General features: G+C 43.9%; 1 protein-coding gene across 1 annotated transcript in view; it reads left to right on the top strand.

Moving 5' to 3' along the window:
• Window positions 1-6,612, top strand: part of AKR1D1 (aldo-keto reductase family 1, member D1) — a 40,283-nt gene extending 33,671 nt beyond the window's left edge. Inside the window, exons 8-11 of the mRNA XM_010566354.1 lie at window positions 1,071-1,180; window positions 1,662-1,827; window positions 2,646-2,728; window positions 6,432-6,612. Coding sequence (XP_010564656.1) covers window positions 1,071-1,180; window positions 1,662-1,827; window positions 2,646-2,728; window positions 6,432-6,474 — 402 coding nt within the window. The 3' untranslated portion in view covers window positions 6,475-6,612. The remainder of the gene's footprint in view (window positions 1-1,070; window positions 1,181-1,661; window positions 1,828-2,645; window positions 2,729-6,431) is intronic.
• The last annotated feature ends 5,820 nt before the right edge of the window (window positions 6,613-12,432 follow it).

The raw sequence follows: 12,432 nt of genomic DNA, 5'->3' as shown, positions 1-12,432 counted from the left end.
GCGACCCACCTGAATGCCCAATACCTTTGGCGCTGGAATTTGGCAGGTCACTGCATTTCTTAGAAATCTTCTGACTCATCTGGCACAAAGGAATATCCACATTAGCAGTATCAGAGGAGTGGCCAGAGACCAACTGGGAGCAACTTCCCACTCTCGCTGCGTGGCCCGGAGGGCTGGGATTGACACGGGGCAGGGCAGGGCAGCTGGCCATAGCTTTCATTTCTGCCTTTGGCCTGCAGGGAAAGGCAGCCTGTGAGAGGAAGAAATTCCAGCACGCTTCACTGGTATTGACATGCTCAGTGGGTGCAAAATGCAATTGCTGTTTCTGGCGCGCCCCTAAGACTGCACTGAGCATTGCTGCTGCTGCTTCCTGGGGTTGAGGAAAACCAGGCAAAAGATTAAGCCCAGCTTGGGGCAGCTAGCCAACAAGCACAGATGTGCCAGCTAGCTTCAGACTGCCTGCAAACAGTGGTTGCTCTGTCACCTTGTAGACATCCCTTTCCCAGAGACAGAACACAGCCAGAAAATCCCTGCCTGTAAGGGAACAGTGTTTGCAATGTGGGAGGGCAGAGCTTCTAACAAGGTCATAACCATTATAGAGATGTCTCACCTTTCACATATCCCCCCCTCACTTTTCTATCTGGGACAGCTTATGCCAACACTCCCCCTAAAACCAACATCAGATTAGTCATCCTGAATGCAAGGGGCAGAGAAACAAAGATGTGACCCACATGAGATGCTTTGTCTTCTCAGCCTACTTCTCTAGTGAGCTTGCCTCACCTCCATCCCCCCGACTTATTGCCACCTTTCCACTGAGGTCCAACAAAAATTCCCTGCAGCCAAATTATAATCACAGATGTTGATCTGCTGTCCACCAAAAAAAAAAAAAAATCCATCACCCAGCAATGTATTAGAACAGTAACCACAGATTGAGTTTCCCTATTCCTTAAATTACAAGTATCCATTCCCGAAAGCATCACCTTGTCTGTAGCTCCCACAAATATTGGGGCACCATCTGCTTCTGTATCTAGTCCTGTTGATTAATCATTCTTTCTACGTTACTCTTACAGGTCGAATGCCACCCCTATTTCACCCAACCCAAACTCTTAGAATTTTGCAGACAACATGACATTGTTATTGTTGGGTACAGCCCATTGGGAACCTCAAGGGATGAAACATGGTAAGTCCCCATGTTACTTTCTAAAAGGACAATAGCCAGGAAAAGAATAATACTTCTCCATTGCTGGGTCTCTGTGCAAAATACCTTTGTCCCCATTTTTCACAGTAGTTTTGAACTTCAGTGTCTAAGTGTTACTGTTGTGAATGTAAACTCACAACACTCATGTTAAGTGCTGTCATCAAAAAATGCCAGGTGTCTGTATAGGAGGTCACCTTAAGTCTCCTCTAACAGAACGCAAGTGTCTGTAACTGGGTATGTTGACGCTTAGGTGAGGAAGTAGAAACTAAGTCAACGTTAGGACATCACATAGGAAGTTGCCTTTGACAGCCCATCAACCTAAATGCCAAAGCTTTTCTCCCACCTTTTGACTACTTGTCAAAAAGGTGCAGTATTCTGTCCACAAACAGGTAGATTCCTCTATGTTTTGACATTAAAGATAAGGAGTTTTTTGGGGTTTTCTTTTTTTCCAATTTTCTTCCAGGGTAAATGTGTCCTCCCCTCCTTTACTGAAGGATCCTGTGCTGAATGCCATTGGCAAAAAGTACAACAAGACAGCTGCACAGGTTGCTTTGCGTTTCAGCATCCAGAGAGGGGTGGTAGTCATCCCAAAAAGCTTCAATCCACAACGCATCAGAGAGAATTTCCAGGTAAACTTGTACTCCAATGGTGCATGGATGAATCCACTTACATTGGCTTAGCCCCTATAGAAGGTGATTTTCCCATTTCTTTCTGCAGACATAAGACTTAACCGACGTCAAGCTTTGCCACATTCGATGCTTTTTGTACCCATCACTGAACGGTACCATGATATGACAACAATAAAGCAAAGTAGAGAGGAAATTTTGGTGGGTTTTAACCCTCTGGAGTAGCTAAAGTTCCAGCTGGTGGTGCATCCCAGCACACCAGTTGCTGCAGTGAGCAGCACAAGCAAGACGAAGTAATTCAGTAGGTCAGCAGCACAAGCAAGACGAAGTAATTCAGTAGGTCAGCAGCCCAAGTTGCTGGCTGTAGGTTTTCAGGAGTGACTGACTTGTTCTGCCCAGTCTTCAGGTATGGGGCAGCTTTGTTAGGGAAGGGTTGATGCAGACAGGTATGCCAGAAAGGCTGATAACCACACCACCCGAAAGCATGGCTTGACCACCACACCCAAGTAAGATGAAAAATTTATTCCCATGTCCTTTGCAGCACTCGGTACCCGCACTGCTCCCCACTTTCCCTGCCAATGTATTGCTTTCAAAGCTGGTCACCCAGTACTTGCCAGACTACCTTTCTCTTCTTGCAAAAGAGTATAAGCAAATGTGACTGCACTTATTCATGTCCTCAAGACTTTCCTATAAATGCAAGCAAGTACCGATTTGTGGGGGAGACGGAGGAGGAAGGGAGATTGTACTTCTGAAATGTGGAATATATGAATGTGGATTATGACAAGACATGCTAACTTATTCCTAACGTCTCCTTCCATTAGATCTTTGACTTCTCCCTCACTGAGAAAGAGATGAAAGAAATTGAAGCCCTGAACAAAAATGTTCGTTATGTGGAACTGTTAATGTAAGTCCAGAAGGAATCCTAGATCCTCACAGAACATTCCTGTCTTTTCAGACTATTTGAAGAAAAAATCACTTCCTTTTAATATTAATTTTGGTATGAACAACCTTATTTTAAGGTAAGGCTTATACATGGGAGGTCTTTAATGCAACCTGAGTATGCTCCTGGACCCATTGCAAAAAAATAAGTGTGCAATACTTGCTTACAGCTCAAATGTCAAAAGCCCACCTAGTAGCAAGTGACTGTATCAAACTATTCCATTTCCGCTCCACCTCCTTGAACACTTTCTGCTATATGTTGTAATGACAGTCTGAGCCACTGACAAGGTGTAGCATTGCCCCTGTCTAACAGTGTGGATATCAGAGCTGAAATTCAAATAGGAGCACTCCTTTGTCTTTCCCCTTCTTCTCACCTTCATTTCCAGTGCTCAGCAAGCCATGTTGCTGCTCAAGTACAATGGTTTATGGATTATAAACCTAGCATTTCCAGAGGCAACTTGTCCTAAATTGCCACGTGGAAGGCTAAGAATTAAGAACACTGCTATGTGAAACTACAGGGCTAATTTAGGGAGAGCTCTGCTCCTTCTTGCTTAATACTTTGGTCAGAACATCAAAATTTACCTACCCAGCTTCCTCATAAAGGATGTTACATCTTGGTGACCACAAATGATCAGAAACTTTATTTTGGCCTTTCCTCTGACGTGGTCTTCTTCAGCAATCCCCTTCTCCTGCTGTCATGTTGAGTTGTACCTTCTTATATGGAAAGCGGAAAACCATGCAGCTTGTTTGACTGCTAGACCACTTCCTAATTATCCTTCCGAGAACTAACAAGTCTTAATCTCCTGCTACTTGTGATGTAAAGCTTATCACCCAGTGTAGTTTTGCTTCACCTGAAGGCTGCACTACCCCAAGAAGGCTCAGACTGATGCAACATCTCCTCTTCCAGATAATGAGGCCATTCATTTTTCCTTCAGCCTAAGAGCACCTACAGTTTATGGCCAAACTTTATGCTTTCCCCTTTTCAGGGCACTCAATGCGTAGCCAAACACTAGATTTACTTCCATGTATTTCTCTTGTTACCTCGGATTATCTGTGTCTTACCAAACTGTAGCGTGCACAAACATTAAAAATAATGAAAAGCAGGATAGCAGCATCAACAGCACTCTAAAATGTTGACTGTTCCTCAAAAGATTGGGGAAATGTTTCAAAAGAACAAATAAGGCACTTACCGTGCTACATAAATATGATAGGAAATATGAACTAAGTTAAAAGCATCATAATGGAGTTCATCTTTCACATTTAAGCTCAGCCAGGTACTCTGAAGCTTTAGTTTCTGAAAACTTAAAATAGCCTTCCATCAATTAGCAGCACTTAGTTCCAGAAGGCGTCTCACAAATGGCCTAGCAGATTCTTGTGTGTTTTGGTATTTGAAATTGTTTGGGTTTTTCATAGCTATGTTGAGCTATAACACCATTTAAATTTTTAGTGAGTATATACATGAAACGTAACCTTGGTGCCAATGCAAGAGCCTTTTCCAGAAGAAAAGTTAAAGAATGCAACTGCCCACAGGAAAAGAACTTTCTAAGTCACTAATCCAAAAACTAATAAACTAAATGCTTTGCTTTATGAGACTAAATTTGGTCACAGGAGGCCACCGAGGACAAGGAAAAGAGGATGCATAGGATGGACATTGCCAGCTATATTTTTCACAGGAGTGCCATGTTTGGGGAAAATGCTTAAATACAGTCTGACCACAACTGTGAAAAATGCACTCTCAGAAAAGTGATGTTGCCATGTAAAGAGCAGCTAAACATATATCTTCAGTGTGAGAACACATAGTAGGCCGTGTCCGGAATTGACACTGCAACAGATGAGTTACCAGCCTAAAGAGATTTCTTATTTCATCCAGCAATATGTATCTGAAAAAGTCAAACCATCATACAGAAAGACTTCTGGTTAGTCAACATCACGCAAAACCTTCAAATGCTGTGATGCAAATGCCAGCAGGAATGGAAAAATTCAGCTTTCCTCTGGCTCTTCCAGTTATCAGCTACTACGGGTACCATGTGCAAATCTGTTGTTCTGATGGCGTGAGTAAGCCCATACAAACAGGATGCTGCAATCAGTGGAATGAGTTAGTAAGTTAAGCATCTGAGCAGAAAATGGAAATTTTGTAAAAATACAAGTACTTCAGGAAATCTCAGTCTGAAAGGGTTTCTTCACCCCTTGGAGAAATCTAGAAGTATTATGCTGGGCAAGTTTTATTTTAATCTGTCTGCTTGATTTATCTTGTGCTCCCAGTCTCTGCTATGGATATTCTTCCTTACCATTTATTCCAAGCTGCATTGACTCCTCCGAGTGAATCATTTTCACTCAAAGGACTCAGAACTTTGAACACATGAGATCTGATTAGCAAGCATGCTCCATAGATGGAAAGTAGAGATTATGACACTGGCAACTCAGGCACTGTCAAATTATACTGAAACCAAACAAGCCAAAGTGTTGTGGCTTGGGGTTTTGGGGGGTTTTTTTTTTTGAACCAACTCAATCTGTTAATGCACAAACACTTCAGCTTGGCTGAATATTGGAATGAAATGTTTTGACACAACCAGTTCAAAATGTTTGATGCCTTCCAGTTAGTTAACTTCAATATTGTGAAATGTATCCTTCTCAAACTGGAACGATTCACAGCTGGGATAAATGCCAGTATTTGTTGTGCTCTGCTGTAAGGCAAGGCAGCCAGCTGCCATGGTGCACCTGAGAATGCTCTTCAGAAAGTTTTGATTTTGCTAGTGGAAAGTGTTTGTCAAGCTAGGGCTTGTGGTTTAGCATCATCTCAAACAAACAAGAAAAGCCACAACAAAAAAACAACTACCTCTCAAGTCTGCCAGTAATGGGCAAACAGAGTGTTATTTTTTCCACCTGCAGTTGACCCTGCAAATTTTCTTCTTGCCTTTTATAATAATCCTGGATTGTGCATCTTCCCTGAGCATGCAGTTTTTAAAATAAAGCCTGAAGTGTCTCTACCTGTGATAGTATGCAGCCATGAACATCCCTTCCTCCCCTGAACTGGGTCACCCCAAAGCTTCTTTGTAAATTCTCTGCCACTGGTGCTGTTAACCTGGCAGAGCATCTACATCTAGGCTGAGCTAGAGAACAACCAGACCTAGTCTAGACATGGCAGCCGCTTGGAGAAAGCACCGTACCAGACCCAGACCTATTCATGCCAGCTCTAAGTGCATAAGCCAAAGTAGTAGAGTCTGGTGTCTCCACCTCTCCTTCAAATATAGCCCTTATTTCTGAGGGTCTTTCTAAACATCTGAACAAAGAAGTCTTCCCCTTCCCCAATGCACACATAGTGAAGCCATCCCCCTTCCCTACAACACTGCTACTAATCGTAGTTAAATATCAAGAATAGCTGCCATCCAAAATCTTGTTGGTTTTTCCCATCTGTCCTTAAGGTATGCAGTCTGTAGGCCTGAAAAATGGTCCTTCTCTGATCCTCTCCTTAAATGCACAGGTTTGCTTCCAAATCTGCAGGGAAGATTATTCAGGACAGACGGCTTCTGAATAAGCAGAAGAGCCTTCCATGAAGGCCACCTATATATCGCAAGGAAGAGGTTTGCTAGGCACAGGACAACTGCCTCAGTGATGTGATACCCTGCTTCTCCCAAGAAGCTCACTTGTTCAATCTGACCTATCCACAGGTGGCGTGACCATCCAGAGTATCCCTTCACCGATGAATACTGAAAACAAGGTGTGGCCGGGCAGGTTCCTAACTTGGTGCCATTAGGCTTCGCTGAAAGAGACCCAGCGTTTGGTGCTTTGACCTCATGGGAGACTGTTCAAACCAGCATTAAAAACATGACATTTACTTCCTCTTGTCTTTTCAGTCTCTTATTGCTACTGAAGAGCAAATCTATTTAACTGATTGAATCTCTGGTTTTGGCTTCGGAGGCTTTAACCTCGAGCACTGAAGCTTCAAAATTTGACAGCTGATAAAACTGAAGATTCCTCTTGAAAACAGGCTTACTAGTTCAAGCCAAATCATTTTCACTCACATTCTTCACTGAATTTGAAACAAGTTCTGCTTCAGTATATGTGAAGCAGTATCATTTTGTTTCACAGCTCAAGTGAGATAAAGTTAGGAGAGGGGAACTAATTGGATTTGAGATTATATATGTGCATATGTATATTGATATAGATAGATATAGAGATATTGACTGCTTTATACATTGAAGCCTGTTTCACTCTGACCAGAGCATTCTTCAGCTGCATGCAAAAGCCACGTTCCATAGGTACACCCCAGCCGGCTCCACATGCAACAGGGTCAAGCCCTAAAGCATTATAAGCATGTTCATATCACCCCCACCCACCTCAGCTGAGGACCTCAGTGAAACACAGGAGAGTGTATGACTCTATTGCATCTATATTTGAGCTGCTATATGAGGATGGTATTGCATAGCATTGCATATGCAACCTGGAGCTAGCACTATGAGAACCTCATCTCATGAGACTAAAAATCCCTTAAACTTCTTTCCTGCTCCACAAACTAATACTCACCCAAGAAAATTTCTGTTCCCTTCAAAATTCTCAGTCTTTTGTATAAACTCCTGACCAAGAAAATACTGAATTAGGAAGCTAAGTTTTAAAGGAGAAGAAAGTTGAATTTTTTTAAATGCCACTTTCTACCATGCTTTGAGACTGCAGAACACCAGCAGGTCCAAGGAAGGGTTTGAATCAGGCAGAACCTGGACATTTCATTCAATCTGTCCTCAGCTCTCTGAAACATGGGGGCAGAAGCATGCACACCAGAGTAAGGAAGATTAACTCCTTCAGCATGAATTTCTTTTCCAGACCACTTGTTTGCTCAAGAAGTTTTGCAGCCTATAGGTGCATCAGCCTATACCTACATCTGCAGAAGGCTACTTTCCCTCCCTCCTGTGCCCAAGCACTCCAGTTTCCACGGGGGGGTACACTAGAGAGGTATCGAAGAAGAAACTAAACAATACACAGAGTATTTCATGTACAAAAACATGCGTACTGCCATTGGAAAATGGCTTATACATAAAAGCAGATGCTATAGACTGAAGATTATTTACTACCATTGCTATTTATTATCCCTGGAGTGACTGGAATAGGAAAACACCAGAGTGTACGGTTCAGGGACTCACTTCTGTTGGGCCAGGGTGTGCTCCTCAGAGCTGAGGCAAAGAGGTACAGGGGTAACCATTTCACAGGAGTAGCAGGCAAGGCTCCTGAATGGGTCTAATGCCAACACATCCCTGGATGAGCTCAGTGGGCACCACTAGACAAGTCAGACCCCTTCACCGGAGGTGGCCTTCACATAGCTTTATAAATGGATTTATGAATGCTGTGTCAACAGAGGAGCATTCTGCTTGCTGGAGGTTACCCAAGGGCAATTCCTATTTTATTCTACTACCCACTTAGACCAGAGAGGGAAATAAAAAAGGTGGGGCAGGTATAGCTGAGGGAGAAGACGACACATTAGTAATCTGCCAGTGTAGATCTAAGGACAATCCCAAGGTCAGGCGGAGCTCTGCTCCCACGGGTGGTCAGAACCTGCTTTGCCCCTTTGCAAACAGCTGAGGTCCTGGCCAAAAACCTGAATGAAATCCTAGTTTGGATTCAAGTGCCAGAGAGGAGCAGAGTTACCACCATACCCAACGTATTATTCCAGTTGCTCCATAAGTACAAGCCTTAAATAACGCTATCAGGGCTCAACTGCTTAACAGTAGCACTGTACAAAGTTTTGCACTGTAACTTGACCAGTTGCAAGTCTCTGGCCATGGCCAACATTGAGGCCAGGTTTGGCAAAGCTCCGTTTCCTACACTGCAAGTGTCAACTAATGCTCATCTTAAATGCTCACACCAGTCCCTTCATAGACATCTGGTTTTTCCAGACATCCCCCCCAGAAGTTAGTCAGCACCTGAGATTCTAATAAATCAGGTGACCTTGTACATGTGACTAAGGGAGACAATATGCTGAAGCCTCTCTAACAGGAAATACCCTATATTCAAGTCTTCAATCTGTACTGTCTTAACAGGCAGGACAGATTGTCAGAGTTCCTCCAGCCCAAGTCATGCCAGCAAATCCCCTTCCCCGTCCCGCCCCCTCAATTTTAATGGAATCTTCCTCCTCCTTTGCATTACCTCATTTGAATCTGATGAAAAAGAGATTTAGCTTCTTCCCAGGGGCAAATGCGCCCATGCTCGTTTCCATCGGTTATGAAACTGCTACTGACGTCTAGCCTAGTTTTCCCCCGCTTTGCTCAGTTTCAGACCATTGCTCCCCATTGTTCTCCATCTTGCCCTACAAAGAAAAGGTTTAGAGAAGGGAAAACAAACAGGCCTGCAGATGGGGGCTTGGGAAACGCATTCCACCAGCAACTGCACAAAGAGACAGAAAAAAAAAAACAAGCCCCGGCCCCACATACAATCTACTCGCATCTAGCAAATTTCAGAGGCTTATTGAACTCACCACCTGGTGTGAAACACGTTTTTTGCAAGCACCGCATACAGCCCTGCTCCAGCTGGAAGGCTCAGGCGCAGACAGAGGGGGCTCCAGCACCTCCTCTCTGATAGCAATCGCACATGACAAGAATAGACCTAAAGTTGTACCAGGAAAATTTACTCACTTTTACCATAAGTAACCCGAGCAGTTTGTGACTCTTCCTGTAGCTGCAAAGTAAAATGAAATCCAGACCAAAGAAGTTTGCTTCAACTATGCACAAGCGTCTTTGTGGCAAGAAGAAGAACAAGTGTTGAGGCATTTTAGATTCTTTTTGCAGCCCAAGAGCTGCTCTGGTCTGACCAGCAGAAAACCAGATGATACACTTACATGCACAGCAGCAAAGCTGCTATACATTAGAGCATGGGCTTACCTGGCTGTCGGGGGAAGAGGCATTCCCTGTTGTTGCACAAGCTCAGGGCAGAGCACAAGGCTTCGGAGCTGCAGCAGCGGGGCCCTTCCTTGGGCACGTGCATGCTCACATTTAATAGGTGAAACAAGGCAGCACTGTCAAGCAGTTATCATCCAACATACTGACATTACCCCCCACCCTGCACTACATGGTTAGCTGAATTTGTTTCCCCATGGGGAGGCAGAGCTTCATCTTCCCCAAGACTAAATATCTGGAATAGGACTCCCTCAGAAGGAACATGCATCCAATTTTCCTTGACGTTGTGCAGGTACCCTCAAGAGGGATAGAGAAAATAGTAATAGTAAGAGCCAAAGTGGGATGGGCCCTACGTACGTTTTACAGCCTTACATTAAAGAAGGTCCTTTGGATTTATATTGTACATTTTTGTGCCACAAAGCTACGAAGAGGTTTTACAAGGGTGCATAATGTGTCCTGTGGAAGAAAGGGTGAGTGACCATACCAAGCCATCAGCCAGAATTCGGACACAGTTTTGGGTAGACAGAACTGGACACAAGGGAAGGGCAGGCAGTACCTCCCGTTGGTTTCATCCCTTGCCTGCCATTAAGGCCTGGGTGACACAGAGCTGGGTGCTCTGCAGTAAAAATGAGATCTCTCTCCTCCTGACCAAAGTGTAATGATAACCAAGGACAGAAAGTGAGTTTTGTGAACAGTACGAGAGGATTAGAGGCCACAAAAGACAAAGCCTTTTGTTACATAGAGCAGGGTCCTCACCTGATGAGACTTCCTCACTTCATTCCTTTCTTGATCCAGCAAACCCCAAAATCTGTTCACCTCCAGACTGGCAGGATATTTAACCATTACCATATCCTTGGGACATGCAAAGGAATTCAACAGCAGAGAGGCTGCTATTTTGCTTAACTAATTAAGATCGCCTCATAACCAGAATCAGAGCTGATTCTTCAATTTAGCGTGTGAATCATTTAAGTGTGGAAGGAAAGCCAGTGTTGTAGGGACTCTTAGAGGAAAAGAAATCACATGCCTGGGATGTGCAAGACGTCTCTCGGATCTCTGCAGCAAGCAGAGAGGACAAACTCAGATCCCTCATGTACAGTAAGTCCAATTTGTAGGTTTAAGATGAGATACAACCTTCCTCACTATGAGTAGCACCAAAGTCCCCTTGTTGCCATTCACCAAACTGAAACACTTTGAAATAAATCTGTTTGGTATTTGCAAGACAATTCCCTTATTTTCTGGGGGAGAGGAAGGGAGGAAGCTGCTGTTTCCAGACATATTTTGGCCAGCTCTCAACAGGAGACATCTAGAGGGAAGCACTGAGGTGGAAAAGAAAGTCTGTAAGAGTGACATGTTAGAATGAGATTCAACATGCTTATTTCACTTGTGACCTAAACTGCAAACACATTTGCCTTTGGGGGTGGGATAATTAGCACGCACTTGGGTGCTAGCATAGTTTTTATACTAACTGATTCTCAGCAGTGCCATATTTCAGCTCTTCCCAACATCCTACTACCCTGGAGCAAAAGCCCTAGCTTATAATAAAGGGCTTAGAGTGTGAAAAACAAAAAAGTTAATTTTAATTTTTCAATGCCAGACAGACTCCTCAGGGAACTTTAACTCAACATGCATGAGCAATACTCACAACAGGACAACACATTGCAAATAAAACACAAAGCAGAACCAAATGGAAAAAGAGGAGGGAGAGAAGGAGCTGGAAAGAAAGACAACGCATGTGTGCGTAAACACATACACATGTACACAGAGGGGCACCACTTGATGACGCTGCTCGGTTTTTGTTCTGTAGACTGCAAGGCTACCTGGATGGAGGCCTCAGATCAGTCCAAGGTCGTTGAACATAGCGAAGGCAAAATCCTGCACTGGGACAAATGTGCACTCAATTACAAGTTAAATGAGAGATCGTGATGACCTAGAACACGACTTAGGGCAACCTCATGTGTAACGAGGAAAAGGCCGTGCAAGCACAGGGTGCTGAGGACACTGGATAGTATCTTGCTAACATTTCAGCACATACAAATCAGGAATGACTCTGCTGACTCAAGGTTTATGCCAGTATAGGTACACAAAACAGAGTCCCCACACCCTCAGTGTGAGGAAACTCATCCTGAATTTTCCATGCACCCAATTAGCCTGATCAACGTTGTTCTCCCAGGTCAGGGCAGACCCTGGGGAAAGCTTGCAAAGAGTATTTTGTCTTTGTGATCTCTTAAGAAAACTGCTTTGCTCCTCGTGCCATGTCTTGCTTCCACCTACAGGGCAACCCCCAGAGCTTCTCACATGTGAAACAGGGAGGTTTCCCAGCAAGGTGACCCCACCAGCCCACATATTCAGTATTGATGTGCCCAGGCAGCCCAGAATAGCCCAAACCAGCTGTTTGGCAGCATACTTTGCAGTTCCTCCCTGCTTTTCCACAGTGGCGGGACTGCACTCCTGCATTGCTTTTCTGTAGGATGGGGAGGAGATTGCCTTTACATTTCAATGACCACATTGATCTGTACTTGAGGAACTTCAAAGAGGAATCTCCAACATCCAGAAAGGTTCTTCAAAGTCATGGATCAGAAAGCCACACCCTCATTCAACAAGCTGGTGCTACCTCTTTGGTCCCCTGTGAGGTACACTCCACCCAATATAGAGTAGAAGAAACAAAGCAGGAAAGTAAGAGGTAACATTAGAAATACCCACATGATTTAGGATTTCTACTCATTTTTTTCTAGGCATGGCATTTAAAGCACACCAGCAGTCATTAATTCCTTTGGCAATCTAGACCTCT

The sequence above is a fragment of the Haliaeetus leucocephalus genome, unplaced genomic scaffold, assembly GCF_000737465.1.
Source record: "Haliaeetus leucocephalus isolate CR32 unplaced genomic scaffold, Haliaeetus_leucocephalus-4.0 Scaffold206, whole genome shotgun sequence".
In the NCBI taxonomy this organism is placed as follows: domain Eukaryota; kingdom Metazoa; phylum Chordata; class Aves; order Accipitriformes; family Accipitridae; genus Haliaeetus; species Haliaeetus leucocephalus.
This window is presented reverse-complemented; position numbering and strand designations above follow the sequence as displayed.